At 53.1% G+C, this 21,685-nt stretch overlaps 2 protein-coding genes across 4 annotated transcripts; one reads left to right on the top strand and one right to left on the bottom strand.

The window, feature by feature from the left end:
• Nucleotides 1-1,206: 1,206 nt before the first annotated feature.
• Nucleotides 1,207-7,708, bottom strand: POLR2H (RNA polymerase II, I and III subunit H). 3 transcript variants are annotated; one of them, XM_033090815.1, is made up of 6 exons: nt 7,477-7,701; nt 5,916-6,091; nt 4,900-4,983; nt 4,723-4,816; nt 4,106-4,189; nt 1,207-3,184 (listed from the first exon to the last, which is right to left on the bottom strand). In XM_033090815.1, exons 2-6 carry the CDS (start codon nt 5,986-5,988, stop codon nt 3,067-3,069), a joined length of 453 nt encoding a protein of 150 aa, XP_032946706.1. In that variant the 5' UTR covers nt 5,989-6,091; nt 7,477-7,701; the 3' UTR covers nt 1,207-3,066. The 3 variants fall into 3 exon arrangements, with proteins under 3 accessions (XP_032946706.1, XP_032946713.1, XP_032946720.1); XM_033090822.1 differs by lacking the exon at nt 5,916-6,091 and having other exon boundaries at nt 7,477-7,708; XM_033090829.1 differs by lacking the exon at nt 7,477-7,701 and having other exon boundaries at nt 5,907-6,673.
• A 164-nt stretch (nt 7,709-7,872) lies between these two features.
• On the top strand, nt 7,873-21,683 carry CLCN2 (chloride voltage-gated channel 2). The gene is given in 27 exon segments (XM_033090717.1): nt 7,873-8,081; nt 10,352-10,508; nt 10,637-10,768; nt 11,114-11,242; nt 11,330-11,463; nt 11,570-11,647; nt 11,730-11,808; nt 11,928-12,053; nt 12,150-12,234; nt 12,325-12,426; nt 13,358-13,404; nt 13,407-13,441; nt 13,579-13,734; nt 14,119-14,188; nt 14,419-14,529; nt 14,756-14,969; nt 15,297-15,430; nt 15,649-15,821; nt 15,937-16,051; nt 16,277-16,350; nt 16,581-16,640; nt 16,781-16,819; nt 16,995-17,099; nt 21,071-21,080; nt 21,083-21,156; nt 21,298-21,328; nt 21,331-21,683. Coding segments are annotated over 27 exon segments (2,703 nt in total). The 5' UTR covers nt 7,873-8,009; the 3' UTR covers nt 21,492-21,683.
• Nucleotides 21,684-21,685: the final 2 nt, after the last annotated feature.

Here is a 21,685-nt window from a genome sequence, read left to right on the forward strand (position 1 = left end):
AGATGTTCTCAGGGGGCAATAGATCTATCCCTTCCTAAAAAACGAAAAAAAAGAAAAGCTAACAGGAAGCCTAGGAGAGCCTCACACCTCAAGTAAGGTGGTGCAGACAGTTCAGTCAAGACAAGACCTGGATGTGACAGCTGAGCAAACAGCCACAGCTTCAGCAGCTCCGCAGGAAGCTTCACCAGGCCTGGGTTCCTGCCTCCCTCCTGTGGAGGTCAGGGGGAAGTGCAGGAAGTAGCATGAGTCAGTCTCCTGGGGCTCACACAGCAGGAGAGACAAGTACAAGTCAAGTACAAGTTGAAGACTCATTTCCTAATTCCCAGAAGTGAGTTGTATCCCAAAAGTGGCTTTATGTTACCACCATAAACTGTTAGGGTACCTCGAGAAAAGAAGCCAGGCTGATGGGACTTTGCCAATAAATGCAGACTCGATGTTTAGGAAGAGGTTTCCATTGCCCACACGAAAACTCCACTGCAAACGTCAGCGCCACCTCCAGAAGCTCTTGTAGGGAAAACTAATGGAAGCTTTTCCCTCCTCCCTCCTCACCCCAACTCCCCAAAGGATAGGAACGGCTACCACGTAGGTAGAGGAGCCAGGAACCCAGAGTTCCAAACATGGCCACAAATCCTCCAGGATCACTAAAGGCATCTAAAACAGGATGAAAGTCCGAGTATGCCTGGAACCTGTGTACTCTACCTTTTTGTAAGGCTTTCATGACGCTTAAAGGTTGGTATTATCAGCTCTGTTTTTACAGATGAGGAAACTGAGGCTCAGAGAAGTCAGGCATGTTCCCAGTGGTTTCACAGCCTGTGAGCAGGAACAGAAGATATACCCTAGGCTGCCTTAGCCTGGAGCCCATACTCTCCCCACTGTGACACTGTCCAACGTATCATTCAGTGATTCTATTTATTGGGAAAGATTTCCAAGTCCTGACATCAAGTTAAAGAGTTCTGAGTAGAAAACCAAAGCTCTCAGGGGGTGGGGGGGATACCAATTTAGACATCTCCAGGTGTCCTTCTCTCCCATCATGGACAGAACAGTTGCCACGGAGAAGGAATCAACGAATGCACAAAGCTCAAAGTGTTGTGTAAATCTTGGATGGTGTCAGTTTATGCAATTCATCCACACTACAAATTCCAGCATGCCGTAAAGGGAATATAAGTGGAAATTTTAATTTTCTGAAGTAACAAAATAGATTAAATCTAATAATCAAATGAAACACTTTATGGTACATGAAAGAGGCAGCACCCAGCACAAGATATGCCAAAGGGAACAGAGACAAAGAATTAGGGGTTCTCAGTACAGTCAGATGAGATACAACGATGGCAAAACTGCAAGAAGTATGTAGCCAGAAACTTCCAGGCATCCAGTATTGACTTATTCCAGGGCAAATGCAAATAACTCATGGTCTTCTCCAACGTGAACTAATCTACCCCTATTGAGGATCTAACCCATTCCCAAATCGTTCTGTTTCTTCTTCCCTTTACACACACCAAAAACAAACAAACAACAAAAATTGTAACAACAGAACATTCCTACCTCTATTCAACTGTACACCAGTTAGTTCTCTTTCTTCTGCCACCCCAGAGCAGTTAGGACAGTTTGCTATGCTACCCCACAAATTATTACCGGTAATTAGATTCCCCTACATACCCACTCTAACCTAAATTCATCCTATTCCAACGCTTCCTCCCCTCAAATTTGACTCCATGGAAAGGTTCTAGGATTCCATAAAAATTCATCCCAACTCCCACTGCTTCTCCAATTTCTCTATCCACCCTCCCTACCCCAAACTAAAGCAAGAGAAACAGCTTTTCCTCCTCTCTGCAGGGACCATATTTCAACCCATTTCCCTAAATACTATTTCTAACACCTCATGTAAAGACTTGAAAATGATGGGGAAGGAGATACCCCAGGCATCCCAGCAGGGGAGGGACCTGCTCCCATGGCAAAATAGGAAATCAAGAGACAACTGCTTCATACACACTCACAATGTGTTAGGATCTTTAACCTGAATTTCCCAGGGGAAATCAGAGACCCAGGATACTTTCTCAGAGACCTCGGATGCCAGGCTGAAGTGCCAGCTCCTATGCTGGAATCCTTGCAGGCATCACCATTTCCTCAACTGTGTTCTTCCCCCACTTTTACGTTAGTGGCTGCACTCGGGCTGCTGCATTGTCCGAGGCACTGGCACTGGACTGCCAACCTCATTGGTATTGCTGCCCTGTCCACTTCACTGGTCTGTGCAGCAGCTCCCTGTTCAGTGTCACTGGTAAGAAACCACTTACCCTCCCTCGAGGAAACCACTAGAATGTAGAGCAGACAACTAGCTCCTCCACCTGCTCCCATAACCACCAAACCCCGCTCTTCCTATTCTCTTCATAGTCGTGTCCCATGCATGTGTCTAAAAGCCTCTACCCAAAGCTTCCATAAAAATGATGAACATTTCCAGGCTATGCAAGTGACTCATTCAAGTCAACGTGACCTGACTTCCTAAGAGACTGCAAGTGTTAGGACACGAACAGGGCTCCTTGCCAATTCAAATTTCTATGCCAAATGGGTGGTATCTTCCGGACCTGGGGTACATTCAGGCGCCAAAAGCACGACGTTCTCTCTCCCAGATAGAAAATCACATTAGAGGATAACTGTTGGGGAGAGTCAGCCAGGAGACTGAGAAACCCTGAACCCAGATACCAAAAGGCAGGGACAGATCCTGCATTGACATGTGATCATATAGCTCTGGACCAGAAATATAATACATCATAGGTAAATTGGAAAAAATGATTTTAAAGTTAATGGAAAAAAAAAATATTTAAGGGGTGAAAAGTCTGAAAAAGTAAAGTTTAATTGTAAAAAATCATATATACAAAACAACTTCTGACTCATTTTAAGCTCTCCCACTGGGTCTTTCAAGGCAAGTCAGTTTCCCATTGAGCCCAGACCACCTAGAGATGTACCCACAGTGCCCCTCCTGAACAGGTGAACAACAGCAACTGCTGCTCAGGCTTGAATGAATATTCATGACTGGAGCGTCTAGGCAGCAAGGTTGGCTCCCCAGGTGGTTCAGAAGGCCAGTTTCTTCATCAGCAGATAAACTCTGGAATCCACTTCAAATCCATGCAGGTTGTTGGCATCACCCTGCAGCCTCATGAGCAGGCCCCCATAGGACACGTAGGCAGAGCTGAAACAGAAGGTCCAGTCTCATAAGTCTGAGCTCTGGAGCAGCTGCTACTCTGGCTCTGCAGACCAGCCTAAGAAAAGAAGCACCTTTCTAATGTTTTGTCATTAGGAACCAAAATTCAGACAAAGATGAATGCACAGATATGTGCAAGGCAGTGTTCTTTATATTAGCAATGGTGGGAAACACTACATACCCAGACTAAGGGAAATGGTTAAATCAATTAAGACATAGCCATTTCCTGGAATGTTATACAGCTATTAAGATGTTTAGGAAAAGCTTTAAAGTGACATGGGAAACATGTTTTACATAACATTAAGCAAAAAGAGAAGAAAACATGTAATAAACAACATGATCTCAAAGAAAAAAAAAGCACACCTAAAATAGTCAAAACCTAAAATAGTCAAAAATTTTATGTAAAAGGTTCCTCTGGGTATGGAATTATAGGTGACTTTTTTCTTTCTTTGCGTTACTTCTCTGCTTTTCAAATTGCTTACAAAGGATACATATTGTTTTAATAAGATTTTTTAAAAAACGAAAAAATAGCTGGGCAGGGAAACCAAATAACTAGGGGTTGGGTTGCAGAGTAGCAACACACACACACACACACACACACACACGCGCGCGCCTAGCAGTTTACTTACTTAATGCTGCACTTACTTCCTGAGGAAGCAACCTTCCTTTGCACTGCACACAGCGATATTAGCAGTTTCTCATTTGGACCACCTGGCCCTAAGGCCTCAACAAAGGCCACAGAGAGCAGCCTACATTTCAAATAGAAAATTTGTTCCCAAAAGTTTCTTTCTGGGTCCCACCTAGGTCTGAGGTACTTGGGGCTAGGGACCCAACACAGAAAGCATATGCATGGCCCAAATTCTCAGAATAAGGTGGGGGAAAGGGTTCTCACAAGATCAAGGAACTTACAGACGTGTTGCTGCTTCAGTAGAAGTCTCGTCTCCCTCAATCCTGTACACTTTCCCATACATTACATACTCAAATTGGTCAGCCCTGCGGAACAACAGTGGTAGTTATTCTCAAAGGTAGTTAATAAGAAAACATCCTTTTAAAAGTGGTAACTGGTAACTAAGTGCCAGCATTGTAACAGGCACTTTCCAAACACAATATCATTTAGTCTTCACAGCAACCCTGTGACCTAGGTATGACCATCTGTCTTTTACTGATGAGGAAACTGAGGCTGAAAGAGATTAAGGGTATTCAACAAATAAATGGTAGGACTCAGATTTGAACTCAGTGGGGCTCCAAATTCCCATCACACCAAACTCCCTCCCAAGATGCAAGGCCCACACAGTCTAGGTCACTCAGTGGTCATTTCCTCCACCATCAGAAAGCTACAACTCACAAACATGCAACCTCTGGATAAATACCTGGGTGTTTGAGTTCTTAAGGGCAGCAATTTCCTCAAGGTTCCTCAGATTCTGCTAATAATCATTTATTCCATGAATTAAATAAGGGTCTTTCTATACCACTTATCTACTTAATCCTCAGGCATATTTCAAATACTCCCTTCTCCACTCCCTCACCTGGAAGGTCTATCATCTGTGGGGTTGTATTCACCATCATCCAGCGTACCATCTTCATACAAGGTACTGGCTATGACCAATCGGAACTTGTCACCTGAAAATAATGGTAATATCTGAGGGTGAAGAACAGCTGAAATGACAAAAAGTCTTCTGCTATTGTCTGTGTTCAATACTTACCCAAGTCAACAGGGTAAATCTGAATGTTTACATCTAAGATAAGGTCCATCTTGAAAGATTCACTCTCACAATGCAGTCGAGACACTAGAGGGAAGCAGAGGAAGAGAGGCAGAGGTAATTGCCTGCAGACCCCACTTTGGGGGACCATATGCAACAGAACACTCAATCTAACACAGTGTGCTTCCACTGGCCTCTCATCTGCTCTCACAGAAGTTCAGGCTCAATTAGAACCAAACAGGCAATAAGGAGAGAAAACTATGACCAGTGGGCATAATCCCCAGAAATGAATCAAAGGTCCTCTGGCGATAAATAATATCCAGATTCTAAGCCTGCCTTGGTGATTAAGAAACAACCTGACTTTGGGAAAGTTATTCATTCATCCAAAGGTTTTGTCTTTCTGTGCCAGGTGCTGTGCAGAGGGGATTATCAGAAGTGTAAGAACTGGTGTTGTCTTGAAGTACATCTCAGTCTCTAGGCAAAGGAAGAGACACCAGAAACAATTATAGATCAATGACAGAATAAAGAGCTACTCTTTATTTTTCCAAGCAGTCAACTGTAAATCAGAGAGGACTTCACAAAGAGCTAAAGACTCTAAGGGCAATACAAGAATATAGGTTCCGGAGTCGGATAACTCGCTGTGCAGCTAGCTCTTAGAGCAAAAAGGGTGAGACGCCACCTACTCATGGAGGCTCTTGAAACGAATAAGTAAGACAAAATGTGTATAAGGTGCACCATACAGCGCCTAGCACAGAGTGGGTAGCGATTAGAAAGATGCCCAGGAGTTTACTAGCACCACGCGAAAAGGCCACGCAGGAAGAGGGCACAACATGTATGAACCCAGAGAGAGTTCGGAGTTTCACTTTTCTCATCTATAAAACGTTTTCTAAGAGAGGTCGTACATCAGGACCTGCCGTTAGGGGCAGACCACGTGAGTTAGGTGGACCAAAGGCACAGGGACGTGTCCCCAAGGACGAGGTTAGCCCCTAACCCCAAACTGCCCTACATACCTTACCTACCTCGGTCAAACTTCTTGCCCTCCGGGTCAATGTCTTTTACATCAAAAATATCCTCAAATAGGATGCCCGCCATGGTGAAAGGGCCACGAGAGCAGCACAAGGGCTTAGCGCGCGACCACGACTAAGAGTACGTGCACCCACTCGCGTGGAGGAAAGAAGAGGGGAAAACGCAGCGCCTGAAAAGCAGCAGTCAGAGAATACAACAACGCATGCGCACCGACAAGCAGTAAGACGGCCACTTCCGTCGCCTGGCTCTCGGGGCTTCCTAACTTCCGCCCCGAACAATTGCTTCAGTGTTGAGGGCGGGTCTCAAGTTCAAATAACTCCGCCCTAGGGCGGGATGACGGTAGGTCCCACCTCTGGCCGAGGTGGCGCGTTTTCTCACTCTCTGCTGAAGCTCTACTGCGCCCTCTTTAGAATCCCAGTAGGGAAGACTGGAATGCCTGGGGGCCTACGCCAGCCAGGGACCTTGATCCTTGGCCCAGAGGAGCCCGGCCCTAGCCCTACCCTGCCGGTCCGCGTGCCCGCCGAGGGCACAGTCCGCGCCAAGGGAGGGCGGAGCAGAACCCCGCCCCCAGAGCGCTGGCCCAGCAGGGCGCAGTACCCAACCCCTCCAGCTGGTACTAAGGCCCCCCAGGCCGGCCCGGGCCGGCTCTGCCCAGCTGGATGTCACCTGAGCTGAGTCCTTTCAAGTTTGGGAATTTGCCATGATGTCACTAAGGGGAAGAGGAAAGCCTGCACTGTCCCTTCCCCTGGAACCGCACCCTCCCCCACTGCTCTCTTCCCCCACGCCGCCCTCTCAGCCTTGTATTGACCCCAACACGCTACGCTCCTGAACACTGTACCTCCAGCTTGGTACCGCCCGTTCACCCACCAACGCCCTCTCCCTCTGGACACTGATCTATGTGCCTTTTCATCCTGGCACTGTCCTCTCCCACAGGTACTCTTCCCTTACATAGTCCCTTCCTCTAGAGAGCTGGCTCCTCTCACTGACCCCTTCGTGGGCAGTGCCCCCTCCTCCGGGGCACCACCTCTGCCTCCCACATGCCCCTTCATCCTGGTACTGCCTCCTGCCGCACACTGTCTGTTCTCAGACACTATCTCACACACACAGTCCATCCACCCTGTGCTCACCCCACCCTCTGCTCTATCCTTCTCTGGACCCTGATAGAGAACGCAGAGCCCCAACAGGCCGTTCCCCTCAGGCAGCGAGACGTCAGCAGCTACTCGGGTTTCTCCTTGGGCCCTGCCAGGGAGAAGCGACCTCTGTCCCCTCACGCCCGCCTCCCAGGAGCCGCCTCTCCGGCACCTAGACCTCCCTTTCCTCAGGCTCACTTTTTCCCTCCCTACCTCCAATCACCGGCCCCCTGGCCCCCCGCATCCCTCTGCAGGCCAGGTTGCTCCAGGTGCACCTCCCTGGGGCAGCCGCGGGGGGGGGGGGGGAAGGAGGGAGAGGATGAGAGAGACCGAGGGTCTCAGCTCCGAGCATTCCACACCCCCCTAGGGCCCCCCTCCACGGGCCTAGCGTTCCCCTCCGAGTCCCCGCAGCTTTGCTTCTCACCCCGGGCGGAGCAGCGGCGCATCAGAGCCGCTGGCCCCTCGGGAGAAGCAAGAGAGCCACTCTAGAGAGAAAACTGGGCCCGAAGAGAGTCTGATTTAGACGGCTCTGCCGTCCTCCGCCCCAAGCCGAGCCCCAGCGTCTCCAGCTCCTCCCGCCAGGGCCGCAGACACCGCCGGGCCCCTGCACGTGCCAGCGGAACCTCCGGGTCTTAGCCTCAGGCCTCCGCGAAGTGGGGGCGCCGGCTCCAGCATTCCTAGCGCCCCCTACCGCCTCTCCCGAGCCCGGGAGGCCGCCCCAACTCAGACCCCCACCAGGCTGGGCCGGTCCCTGTGTATGGGCTGGCGGGCGGAGCACCACGAAGGACACCGCCCTCTGCCCGCCCGCGGAGGAGGGGACGAGAGCGTGAGGCTCTCTGCACTTGGCCGCCCGGGCTGCGGGGACCGGACGGGTACGGGTGCGGGCTCTGCGGGCTGGGAGCCGAGTCCGGGCCGGAGCCCGAGCCGCAGTGGGAGGCCCGAGGGCTGTGCGCGGAGATGGCGGCCGCCCCGGCCGCCGCGGCAGAGGAAGGGATGGAGCCGCGGGCGCTGCAGTACGAGCAGACCCTGGTAAGTGAAGCCGAGCCGAGCTCTGAAGTGTACGCTCCAGAACTGCTGCTTCGGGTTACCCTTGGAAGCGCGAGGACCGGGGGCCTATCCAAACCTCACCCCAGCCTTCTGAGCTGGGGAAACTGAGGCTGAAGGGCTAAGGGGTGGAAAACTGCATGCAGGTTTCTGGCTGAGGCTGGGGACCTGCATAGGACAAGGACATCAGGTACTTGTTCCAGGTGTCCTTCCCTTTACCTCCCCCCCACGTTTTCTTTGCTCCTCCCCCTCGCCACCTGAGCCGTCTCAGCACCCCACTACTCCTCCCCAGCACTGCTCACACTGTTGAACTTTCTCTCTTTACGTTCTTATCTCCACCATCCATTACATGCCCTCTGTTTCCAGTAAGTGCATTTCACTGTGCTAGGCATCAGGAGTGTTTCTATATGCAGAAAGATGATCAGACCCAAATCTAGACCCAGGCCCTTCCTTTGCAGGCTGGCAACCCAGCATTGGCAGGAACCCCTCAGTCTATTCCCTGGAACAAAGGTGGCCTGCCACCCTAGGGGACAGGAGCTTTAGGGAGGATGGGTCAAGCAGGAATGGATGTGGGAATTGGGACCTTTGTCCACGCTCACTCTTGAGTAGCCAGCCCCCACCCACCCCAGGGGTGTGCCTTGACCTCCTTAGAAGCAGGGGTCCTGGGGCTCAGAGCTGACTCATGGCCACCACTGTAACTTAGTGTTTGAGAAGACTTTTGCCCCTTCTTGTAGTCACTGGAGTGGGGGACCCAAACTGTTGGGAAGGGAGTGGGCCCTGTGTCTCCTTTGTAACAGCTGGTCCTGGAATTTGCCCAGGAAGGAGTCTGGGAGGGAACCTCTCCAGGAGGAGGGGGCCTGGGCTGTAATTGAGGCTGGGAGTTGCCCAGTTAAGAGAGGGAGTGACTGGATGGAACAGGATGACAGGGAGAGGTGGCAGGGGTGGGGGTGGAGCAAGGGTAGAGGGGCAAGCCTTCACATGGGGGGGAGGTGTCTGTCCGTCTGCACAGGCTGAGAGTGGGGCATTGGTCACGGAAGCCAGGCACCTGGCTCTGAAATGGTGTCTATCTGTTGCACCAGCACATCTCCATCTCCTTCGCCTGGGTCTCTATCTCTGGAATGAGTTCCCAGGGTCAAGCTCTCGCCCGGGCACTCTCTGCTCCGGTCTCTCCCCCTTCTCCTCCCAATCCCTTTGTCTTTCTCTCACAGGCTCACCTCCCAGCTCCAACCAACAGTGTTTATCTGCCTCTTTATACTCCACTTTCTTTCTCTCCCTTCCTCCTCCCTTCTTCCTCTTTCTTCCCTGCACCTTCCCCTGGCCTCTCTTTCCTCCTTTTCTCCTCCCTGATTCCCTCTCTTCCCTTTCCTTGCTCGCTCTCTCTCTCTCTCTCTCTCTCTCTCTCTCTCTGTCCCTATCTTTCCCTCCCTCCCCACCCCCTGTCCCAACAGGAGCCCTTGTGTCCTGAAGCTCTGCGGGTGGCAGCCGGAATCTACTCCCCACCCCCCAACACACACCCAGCTTGGCTGGTCTAGCCTTGGCTCAGAGACGCTCCCACCCCATCACCCCAGCATCCGCAGTCACAGCCTGGCCACAGCTTCTTCTGTCCCCCTCACCCACCACTGGACTCAGGGCAGCTCCAGAGTGGACTGAGGCCACCAAGTACTGTCCACCTACCCAGAGAGACTTTCTACTCCTAGCTGGGCTGGCAAAGTGGTGGGGGGTGGGGGTGGAGAATGGGAACAAGGGGATTAGGGTAGGTGGGAGGGGTGCAGCTGAGTGGGTCACAGGCCAGAGGCCTGGCAGGAACGTGATAAGGATTGGGGCCCCGCCTGCTCCTAGGCCCAACTCAGCTGCCCCCAGCTCCTTAAGGCCCTTATTGTTACCCATATGCCCTTGACCATCCCTTATTCTCTGACATTCCCTCCTCCCACTTTCAGACTGTGTTAGGTTTTTCCATCTTTCCTCCTCTGGGGCCTTCCCTCCCACTCCTCCTCAGTGAGAAGAGGACTGATTATTTTGCCACCCCCTAGAGCTGTGTTCCTGTACCTTGGCTGTCCCATCACTCAGGCCAGGACAGCCCCCACAGTCTGCAATGTGCATTGTTCCCACACCCCAAGCCAAAGTGGGGAGTGTGGGTTCAAGAGGTGGTATATAATGTGGGGACTGGGAGAAGGGGAGCTGAGGCTCCAGGGGCCCTCCCTGCATCCCCCTCAGCCCACACATGTCTGCTAACCCCCATCTTTCCCATTGCTCAGATGTATGGCCGGTATACCCAGGACCTCGGGGCCTTTGCCAAAGAGGAAGCTGCTCGGATCCGCCTAGGAGGGCCTGAGCCCTGGAGGGGTCCACTGTCCCCGCGGGTTCCCCCAGAGCTCCTGGAATATGGACAGAGCCGTTGTGCCCGGTGCCGCAGTGAGACCTGGGTTGGGGCAGGGGATCTGGCTGTACTGTGCTGAGGGGGATGGAGGCCATTCTAGCTGGGGGGACAGGGGTAGGAGCACTTTGGTGACAGCCCACCATTCTTCCCTTCCTGCTCCCAGTCTGTTCCGTACGCTGTCATAAGTTCCTAGTGTCCAGAGTTGGTGAAGACTGGATCTTCCTGGTCCTGCTGGGGCTCCTCATGGCACTGGTCAGCTGGGCCATGGATTATGCCATCGCTGCCTGTCTGCAGGGTGAGGACAAGGGCTGGCAGCAGGAGGGCTGGGAAGCACCATTCTGCTTCCTCTGTGCCACACTTGTCCAAGTATTTGGCTCCTTGGCCAGCTTGAATGCCCATCTTCAGACATAATCACTGCCACTTCCATAAGCCACAACTTCTTGCCTCCGCTCTCCAACTGACCCTCTTACCTACAATGATCTCTGTCCCAGTGAAGGCTCTCTAGGGCCGCCTCCCTGCTCCGCGTACCGAGGTTCTGTATGATATTCCCTGGACAGTGCATCATATCAGTATGTCCCAGTGGCCAGGCGGGCACTGGGTATGCACACCAGGGGTCTGGCAACATGTCCTCTCCCCACAGCTCAGCAGTGGATGTCCCGGGGCTTGAACACCAGCCTCTTCCTCCAGTACCTGGCCTGGGTCACCTATCCTGTCGTCCTCATCACATTCTCAGCGGGATTCACACAGATCCTGGCTCCTCAGGCTGTTGGTACAGTAGGAGAGGAGGGGAGGGCAGAGGTGGAACCCCCTGAAATGGGCACATCAAATAACTCTCCTGGGACTGTACCCACTCCAGGGTCCGGCATCCCTGAGATGAAGACCATCTTGCGGGGTGTGGTGCTAAAGGAATACCTCACCCTCAAGACCTTTGTAGCAAAGGTCATTGGGCTGACCTGTGCTCTGGGCAGCGGGATGCCCCTTGGCAAAGAGGTAACTGCAGGTTGGGGAATGAAAGAGGCCCTCCTGGTGGAGGAAGAAGCCAGGGCAGGGTCGGGCTGTGCCCCTTCCCCACTCACTGCCTGCCCCCACCTCCCAGGGCCCTTTTGTGCATATAGCAAGCATGTGTGCTGCCCTGCTCAGCAAGTTCCTCTCCCTCTTCGGGGGCATCTATGAGGTAAGGGGGACCCTGGGGAAAGGCAGAGGAGGGCGTGGGCTGCTGAGCCCATGTTGACACCCCTTTCCACCACTCTGGCCAGAACGAATCCCGGAACACAGAGATGCTGGCCGCTGCCTGTGCCGTGGGAGTGGGCTGCTGTTTTGCAGCACCTATCGGAGGTACACAGCCAGGCCAGGCCCCAGCCCTGCCTTGGCCGCACCTCCTTTGCCCTCCCATCTCGGTCTGAGTCCTGAGGCCAGGCCCAGGCCCCCAGTGGTGTTCTCCTTGCCCCTCACAGGGGTCCTGTTCAGTATTGAGGTCACCTCCACCTTCTTCGCTGTGCGCAACTACTGGCGGGGCTTCTTTGCTGCTACCTTCAGTGCCTTCATCTTCCGGGTCTTGGCGGTTTGGAACCGTGATGAAGGTGGGGTGTCCTGGGGGATGAGGGGAGCCCCGAGATGGCTTAGGGGGGGCCTCAACATTACACCTACCTCCCTCTGCTATTCTGCCTTCCCTCCAGAGACCATCACTGCTCTCTTCAAAACCCGGTTCCGGCTTGACTTTCCCTTTGATCTCCAGGAGCTCCCAGCCTTTGCTGTCATAGGGTGAGGAGCTGAGGGAGCTGGGCTATGTTGGAGAGGAGGAGGGAAAAAAGGGAAGATCCCCATTTACCCGGATGCTTCTTTCCTCTCCAGTATTGCCAGTGGCTTCGGGGGAGCACTCTTTGTCTACCTGAACCGGAAGATTGTCCAGGTGATGCGGAAGCAGAAAACCATCAACCGCTTCCTCATGAAGAAGTGAGTTGGCTCTGGGCTCCTCTCTAGGCCACTTTGGGCTGCTGTGAGGGTCACAGTGGGGTGGAGGTGGGGGGCAGTGACAGTAAGATGGTATATAGTGGCCCAAAAACCTGCACTCCACTGAGAAAATCAGCCAACGGTGTTTTCCAGGCAGATTGAACATTTTGGCTCTTATATGAATTACCGGAAAATTGGTACTTTTGAATTTTTAGTCAGTGGCAGGGGGCATTTTGGATGAAAGACTAAGGCTCCCTTAGGCACTTGGCCTGGCACAGATAGCAGTGCCCCCTGGAGAGTATGTGAGACTTCGTTTCCTCCAGTGAAACGTGGAGATGGGTGATTTTTTTTTTTTTTTTTTTTTAATCTCTGGAGTACAGCTCTCAGTTGTGACCCTGAGGATTAGGAATGGGGAGGCCTGAGACGTGCCTTCTGTTGGGACTAATGTCCTTCAGGGAAAGGGCAGCCAACTGAACCTGCTACCTATAGCACCTCTGGTCAACCTCATAAGTGACCCCAGCTTCCCCTAACACTGACCTTCACTCTAAGTCACCACAGAGAAACAGACAGAGGCAGAAACTTGTCCACACTTTCACACAATGTGCCCTTGAGCCAGGGCTTCTGAGGGCAGGGGGAGGAGACACAGCTCAGAGGTGTCCAGGAGAGAGCTGGGGGATGGACTTTCTGTCACTGCTACCCACTTAGAGAGTCAGGAGCCAACAGAAAGTTGGTTGGGCTCATAATAACCCCGGATGGCCACCACCCTCGCGGCCGTCATACAATGAACAGCAAAGGGGACCTTTTTTGTAAGAGCCTTTCATGTAAGAGCCAAGGCTGTGCTGTGACCTCAGCCTTGAGGTGTATGAGGGCACCCAGTCTCTCACCTGTAGTGCGTGCACCACCCATGTTTGATGTTGTGAACCTCTCTCTCTAGACGCCTGCTCTTCCCAGCTCTGGTGACCCTGCTCATCTCCACTCTGACCTTCCCCCTGGCTTGGGACAGTTCATGGCTGGACAGGTAATCCCAGGCAGAACAGGAATTTGTGCTTTCCATTGGAATGCATCCCCTCTAAAACCAAACAGCCCATGCTCTCTGAGGGGCCTCTCCCCTTCATCTGTCTGTTCCTCAGCCTGAGGCACTCTGTTCACTTATAGCTCTCACAGAAAGAGACACTGGTCACACTGTTTGACAACCGGACGTGGGTCCGCCAGGGCCTGGTGGAAGACCTAGAACCACCCGGAACCTCCCAGGCCTGGAGCCCACCACGTGCCAACGTCTTCCTCACCCTGGTCATCTTCATTCTCATGAAGGTGGGGCTCCTTACAGATGTGTATCTAACACTTACCTAGGCTTACTGAGGGCCAGGCGCTGTCCTCAGCACTTTCCATATGTTAACTCCTTTAAGCCTAATAAGTGATATGGGAAAGTACTATCAGTTCCCCCGGTTTAAAGATTGGACGTCGAGACACAAAGAGGTAAATAATTGGCTCAAGTCACACAGCTAGTGGCACAGTTACGACTCGAACCCAAGCCATCTGGGTTCCCAAGCTCTTTCCCCATCCCTTCACCTCTGGTGGCCTCTGATAGCTGGACGTTTATTACCTGATAAGCAAAGTAGGCTGCTCGGGTAGAGCTGGGGGCTTCCTGGAACCAGGTGGCACCTCCAACCTGTTTGAACCACCTCCTGCCTACAGTCTGGATGTCTGCACTGGCCACCACCATCCCAGTGCCCTGTGGGGCCTTCATGGCCTGTCTTTGTCATTGGTGAGTCCTCAGCTGCCTGTTCTCCCAGCCTGCACCCTTCCCACCCTCTGGCCACCCCTTGCTGGGGTGTGGGTTTTGGTACACCCCCGCCCCACCCCCCACCCCCACAGGGCTGTCCCCTGCACTGAATGACCCACTGGCCCCTCCCCTACCCTCTGACCCTCTCTCTTTCTAGTGCCCCCACCCTCCCCCTCCACTACCTGTTTCTCTTCCCAACCCCCTCCCTGAAGGAGCGGCATTTGGGCGTCTGGTGGGCGAAAGCATGGCCGCCTGGTTCCCAGAGGGGATTCACACGGACAGCAGCACCTATCGGATTGTGCCTGGAGGCTACGCAGTGGTGGGTGAGTACTCCAGGTCGCCATTGGTCCTGAAAACCCCTGAAGAGGCCACAGGGTCTGAGGACTCTGGTGCCCCCTGCTGGCAGAGAAACCTGGTTTTCCCTCGCCGCAGAAGCCCAATCCCAGGACTGTACTGGGCGGCCCTGAGGGCCCTCACAGGACTGTCACTGGGAGGGGAGGGTTGTCTGGGCCTGGGCACCCTGAGGAGACTGAAGGTGGCTGTCCCCAGGGGCGGCTGCACTGGCAGGAGCAGTGACACACACCGTGTCCACGGCTGTGATCGTGTTCGAGCTCACGGGACAGATTGCTCACATCCTGCCGGTCATGATCGCCGTCATCCTGGCCAATGCCGTGGCCCAGAGCCTCCAGCCCTCACTCTACGACAGCATCATCCGAATCAAGAAACTGCCTTACCTGCCTGAGCTGGGCTGGGGCCGCCACCAGTACGGAGGGCCGGGCGTGTGACAAGGGGAGTGTGGGTGAGGGGCAGGTGTCCTCGACCCCCCTCACACCCTCTTCTAGCAAGGTCCTCAGCCAGTGAAGCTGGGAGACAGGCCACGTTGCTCCCTCCTGACCAGAGCTGCCCCTCTCCACACCCTGGGGGAGCTGCGGCGAGCCCCGCCTGATCCAAACAAGGCAGGGGGGTACTCGTTGGCCCTTAGCCCCTGTCCCCATGGGCGCTGGGGCATTCCTTATGGCCCTGCGATGGTAACGCTCCAGGCTGCTCTCCCCCTGCTGATCACAAGCCAAGGGCCTTTCTCTGCCCGCAGGCAGTACCGGGTGCGAGTGGAGGACATCATGGTTCGAGACGTTCCCCATGTGGCCCTCAGCTGCACCTTCCGGGACCTGCGGTTGGCGCTACACAGGACCAAGGGCCGCATGCTGGCCTTAGTAGAGTCCCCTGGTGAGACCAGGAGGGGGCCCAGATGCTATACATCTCCCGGTGTCGCTGCTCAGGAAGGGGGAGGGAACAGGACCAATCCCTTTGGTCCCAAGGGAATGGCCAGCATTTGCCCGTTAGGGTTTTCCATCTGGTGTGTGGCCTGGGTCCAAGGCCCCACTCTGAGTGTGAGAGAAGGGCCTCACCCTCGGGTCCTGAGTCCTCCCATCTGCTCTATCCAGAGTCCATGATCCTCCTGGGCTCCATCGAGCGCTCACAGGTAGTGGCATTGCTAGGGGCCCAGCTGAGCCCAGCCCGCCGGCGGCAGCACATGCAGGAGCGTCGAGCTGCCCAGACCTCTCCACCACCCGACCCGGAGAGTGCCCCCAGCCCTGAGACCTCTGTCCGCTTCCAGGTGAGGGAAAGCCCCATAGCCACACAAATTTCCTTCTCAATGTGGTTGTATAGACTAATCGGGAGGACAACCTACAGGTAGCCACAGCCTCACCAGCCCCTTCCTACCTGTGCAGGTGAACACAGAGGACTCAGGCTTCCCTGCAGCCCGGGGGGAGACTCACAAGCCCCTGAAGCCTGCTCTCAAGAGGGGACCCAGCAACTCCATGAGCCTTGGGGAGAGTCCCCCAGGTGAGCCCAGCTGACGCTAGCACCTCCCTCCATCCTCCGACAGAGCTAGAGCCCAGCCCCTGAAACCACACAAGGGTCTCTACGCACCTCTCGGCTGGGCCACATCCCAGCTAAGAAGCTGCCCGTATGGGCCAGGGGTGTAAAAGCAGGAAACCTCTCCCCTTGCCCTCTTCACCTCTTCCCTAAAAATGACGTTGCCCCGGGGCCTTGTATTTGGGAACACAGGGAATGTGGAGCAGGCTGGCATTGCCCTCAGGAGCCTCTTCTGTGGCAGTCCACCCCCCGAGGCTGCTTCAGAGGTGAGTGGCTGGAGCCTCTCTGTCTAGCTCTTTCTTTCCAGCTCTCTGATGCCCAGATCACCTCTCCATTAGCCCTGCAGCACCTGCCTCCGTTCTTCCTGCCCTTCTGCCCTCCTAGACGCCAGCTCTGTCCCTGGCGTGCGCCCTTCCTCCCGGGCTTCACCATTCCTCTCACCTCCCTCCTCCCTATAACATCGATTCCTCTTCTCTCCTGTTTGGCTCAAACACAGTTGGAGAAGTCAGAATCCTGTGACAAGCGCAAGCTGAAGCGGGTCCGAATCTCCCTGGCGGTAAGGGCCCCCTTTCTTCTGCAGCTCAGGAGCACTAGGCAGGGCAGGCCAGGGTCTAGGCAGTAAACGTCCCCCACTGGGGGGCCACACCCCCTTTCCCCAGCTGCAGCTTCCAGCCTCCCTCCCTTCCTCTCTCCTAGAGTGACTCGGACCTGGAAAGCGAGATGACCCCTGAGGAGGTAAGGTGTGACTGGACTCTGGACCCTGTTTCTTCTGGGCTGTGTTCAGTCATCATCTTGGCTGCTGTCCCCATGGGAGGGACCACGGGGTAGGAAAAAGGGCAGACCAGCTTTCAGGGAGGTGTGAGGCGCTATTGGCACCTTCTCCCTAACCCTCCTAGTCTCGTACCCTCAGATTCTGGAGTGGGAGGAGCAGCAACTAGACGAACCTGTCAACTTCAGTGACTGCAAAATTGACCCTGCCCCCTTCCAGCTGGTGGAGCGAACCTCTTTGCACAAGGTAGGGCCAGCAACCCGGGGCTGGCCCGGGCTCTCGGGAGTACAGGGTGGGGATCAGGTCCTTCCACAAGTTTGGACTCAAGCCACTGGGGAAAGAAGGGACAGGAGAGAGTGGGCTGTGTGCTGAGATGTTCAAACATATTGCTCCAAACGATGGGAGGCCAGGAGCCAGATCCCCTTAGCCTCCTCCTGCCTGCGGTGGAGTCAGGCATCGTTTTTCCTCTTCTCAGCCTGCCCCCCAGGGAATTCTGGCCCAAGGCAGCAATAAAGACAGGGCTGGAGCTGGGTAGAAGCCAGAAGGCCAGGCCAGGGTCAGAGCTAGGCGGGAGGCTGCCAGCACCCAACGATGCTGATACACCCACGCTGAAAAAAATGGGTGAGAAACAGGCAGGATAACAAAATCTAATAAACAATCTAACAAACATCCAAGTAGGGATGGGGACACTGCAGAGAAGAGATAAACAAAGATGAGAAACGCCCAGTGGGGGGCTTGGAATGTCAGACCCCAGAAAGTCTGTAGGCCAAAGGAAAACTGGTAGAGACGTAGGAAAACAGCTCAGCAGAAGGGCAAAACAGCCTGCAGAAATGGACAGAAAACTTGAGTGCAGACAGATTGCTGGTGGGTGAGGCTGACACTAGAGGGCAGGGGCTCCCCATGCAGGGGCTGTGGCATCACTGGGCACCTTCGGGCTTCTAAGTGAAGGCAGGGAGTTCAGGCGCACCCAGCAGCAGGCAGAAACCAAGGGGTAAATTAGCTGAATTATTAGATTTAATGTGTAAACCCGAGGCATGGGGGCCGGGGGCAGTGGGGGAGCGTTGCCCAGGTCTGTAGCTTGGGCTGCCAGCCTAAACACAAGCTGTGCCTGACAGCCAGCCTCTGAGGACCAGCAGAGCCCGGGCAGGAAGGACAGGGGACAGAAGAGAAACAAAAAAAGCAAAACGTTAATAAAAGAACTTACAAGCTTTTGGGTAAAGACTTCAGATCAAAGTGAGTGGGGAACTGCAGTTGCAAGAAAAAAAGGAGACAGGCCCTGAGAATGATACACTTGGCTTTTATTTAAAGCCTTTGTTCCTAAAACCTCTAAAGCTTTTCCACCATCTTCCTTAGTCCTCAAACATCACATAAAGATGATGATGATAATGCTGACCGTTTTTCAGTTCCTGCCATGTGCCAGGCTCTGGGCTATGCTCTTCACATGTTTAATTTAATCCTCACTATAAGACAGATATTGTGATATTCCAGTTTTTATAGATGAGGACGTTGAGATTCAGACAAATTAGACAAGGTGACCAAGGTCACACAGCTAGTAAGAAGCGGAACCAGACCTGGAATCCAAAATGGTCTGACCCAGAAGCCTGTGGATTTAACCATTTTAATACACGGAGAAAGTGAGGCAGTGAAGAGGTCACTTGCCTGAGTCAGTGCAGCAGAGTCCGGCCCAGAGGCCAGATTCCCTGGCCCCAGTCCCAGGATTCTTTCACAGGCCCATGTTCTTCCTCTCCCTGTCAATTCACTGTTCCCAAGCCCAAGAAATACAGGCTCTCCAATGCGCTCCCTGGTGTCTAACTAAATTAAAATGAAAAAGAACAAAGTAGGTGTTTGTTACAAACTTAAAAATCAGAGGAAGAGAAGAAGCCTTTGAGGAACCGACTAACAAAAGTACAAAGAACTGGAAGCGATAAGAACATAAAAGATTAGAATTCAAAACATCCTTGCAGGCCTGAGGAGTAAGTAGTAGCCCAATTAAATTCAGGAGAGGACCGTTTAGAGGGGAGAGAGAATACACTGGAGATTATTTAGGAACCTGTGCAACTGGAGATCACCATACCAGCTAAGTACCTCATTCATTCAGAGGCCACCCACAGAGAAGCAGTGGGTGGAGGTGGGGCAAGCTCAAGTGCCAACACCAGGCCAGACTGGCTGAACCCAGATCCTCACTATGCCATTTGCTGGCTAGCTGTGTAACCTTGTCAAATTTCTTAGCCTTTCTGTGCTTCACTTTCCTTATCTGTAAAATGGGGATCATACTATCTACACCATAGGGTTTTCTGGGCATTAAAGGAGTTGCTACACATGAAGCACTTAGAGTACCTGGAACATAGTAAGTATTCGATATATATTCAGAACTAGTACTATTACTGCTACTACTTATACTGAGAGGAGAACAATAGGAGGCTTTAAAAGCTGGTGTAATGAGGGAAGGGCTGAAGTGTGGAAGAAATCGATGTTTTCAGAAAAGATGAGTGATTACGTGAGTCTGGAAGCAGGGGTGCCTGGCTTGGAAAGGATCTTATGGGCCGTTCTGGAGAGTCCGGGCTCTAACTCAAGTTTGAGAAAACTGATAGGATGGCAGTGCCAAGTTGGAGGGAAGGAAGACAGAAAGCAGAATCCCTTCGGGTGTTACAGCCCTGTCCTGGTGAGAATGGTGAGGGAGTCGGGGAGAAAGGCCAGGATGTCCAGGAAGTAGATCAGTAAGGCTTGGTGACTGCCCAGGACAAGTGGTTTGCAAACCTTATAGCCTGCCAGAAGCTCACTCTGATTAGTATTGTAGAGAATCGAAAATCCAGGGAAATGATTTAATAGGGAATGATTTTCACCTTGGGAAAAGATGAGGATTATTAAACCATAAGAAGACAAAGCCAAGGGACTATTAAAATAGGAAATCTTATAAAGTTAGGTTTCCCTCTGAAGTCAGATGAGGAAATTAAAGATAGCTTGTAGCATGTAGGATTCAAATTAGCTATGAGGACACATGACAGTTATGACATAGGTGTTGAAGGAGCACAGAAAAGCTTATGCTAAAACCGAACTTCTAATTCCTTGCGTATGTACTGTCGTGCCTTAGAAGGAGAAAGTTAGGAAAGTTCTGGAAGTTCTGTCCTAAAGAATTCAGCAACTGTATGAGAAAAACATTTCAAGTGTTAAGACAATGACTTCTAAGTAACTGGTATTCAAGAAGTGGGATATTAATGCCCATTTGATTCAGACATTAAGCCAAGAGGCTACAAGTAAACTCAAAACAGTGTGATAGATGATAAGCCAAAAATTCCAGGAACTGCTGAGTCAGTAGAGTGTTTTTCAAGACATCTGGCCCAAGAAAATCCACTTAGAGCACAAGGGGAACTGGCTGACAATTTCTGAACCCTTGGTGATTACATTTGAAAGCTTGGAGGAGGGCCCAAAACAAGAAAAACATGAGAGGGTCAGGGAGATTGTTGTCCCCTGGACTGCAAGCTACATCTCAACAGGACCTGGGGTACTTTGGGCCCCAAAAAAGGCCAACTATGAGAAATCGGGATTGGAGAGTTGGAGCCAGGGTGAAGGGATACCTTCCTTAACTGGCCTGCCAGCTGAGGGCAAAGGGGAAGCAAGTGTCAGCCACTAAGGTGCGGTGAGCGGCACAGGATTCAGGGTCAGTACCCCTAGGGGGTGTGGCACCTCCCTCCCTCCCCCCGCCTGGATATATCCATGACTAACCGGACATCTGCACAGGACCACTAGGGCTGTGCATCCTCCTTCTAGAGTGATGAACAGTGGCCCAAGGCCACTTCTTACCGATAACCAAGTCACTTCACCGCTGAGCCTCATGCTGCCTGTCCTGTAGAATGGGTATCATACTTCTCAGGACAGAGCTGAAACTAAACGCTAATGTAATTAAGACCTAGCCAGGTGCCTAGCCGATCATTAGATGTCATAGTTGAACAGTTCTCTCCTCCACCATCCTCCTTTCTAGCATGGGATGAAGACTCCTTCCTCTGTCCACTTCTTCATCAACATAAGCAACATAAAGTGTCCCATTATCAAGTTTCCGAGGATTGGCTGTCCATTCTCACTATTCTTTCTCTCCAGGGGTCCTGCCCGTCCTCCCCACCATCTCTGACACCCCTTCTATTTCCCCCCAACACCCTGACCCGGGCCCCTCTCCCCTCTCCCTCGTGAATAAGTCCAATGATTTTCTCCCCACCCTTCAGACTCACACCATCTCTCACTGCTGGGAGTGGACCATGCTTATGTCACCAGTATTGGCAGACTCATTGGAATCGTCACCCTAAAGGAGGTGAGATGACAGTGGCCATCTAAGCCCTGTCCACTTCCAAAATGGCGTGGAGGCTTATGACCAGCCTATTTAGGGGAAGTGCTGGGCCGGAGTCTGAGCAGGAAACTCCGAGTCCACAATCTGACCCTCTTCCCTTTCCAGCTCCGGAAGGCAATTGAGGGCTCTGTCACAGCACAGGCGTGAAAGTCCGGCCACCCTCGCCAGCTTCCGTGACAGTTGCCACCAGCAGCAGTGACACAGAGACCACTGAGGTGCATGCCCTCTGGGGGCCCCGCTCCCGCCACGGCCTTCCCCGCGAGGGCAGCCCTTCTGACAGTGACGACAAGTGCCAGTGAGCCCCTCAACGGACAGCGTGGGATGGCGGTGGCTGTGTCTGTTGGCCCAGATCCTGCAGCTCTCCTGTTCTTCTGCCTGGCGGAAGGAGGCAGGTGCAGCCAAAGGCTAGAGCCCCAGCCCCCTTCCAGCTGGGGCACCAGCTTCTTCCTCCCCCTTCCTGGAACCTGATCCAGCGCCCCCTGCAGCCAAGGCA

Source organism: Rhinolophus ferrumequinum, chromosome 2, assembly GCF_004115265.2.
Source record: "Rhinolophus ferrumequinum isolate MPI-CBG mRhiFer1 chromosome 2, mRhiFer1_v1.p, whole genome shotgun sequence".
Taxonomy (NCBI): domain Eukaryota; kingdom Metazoa; phylum Chordata; class Mammalia; order Chiroptera; family Rhinolophidae; genus Rhinolophus; species Rhinolophus ferrumequinum.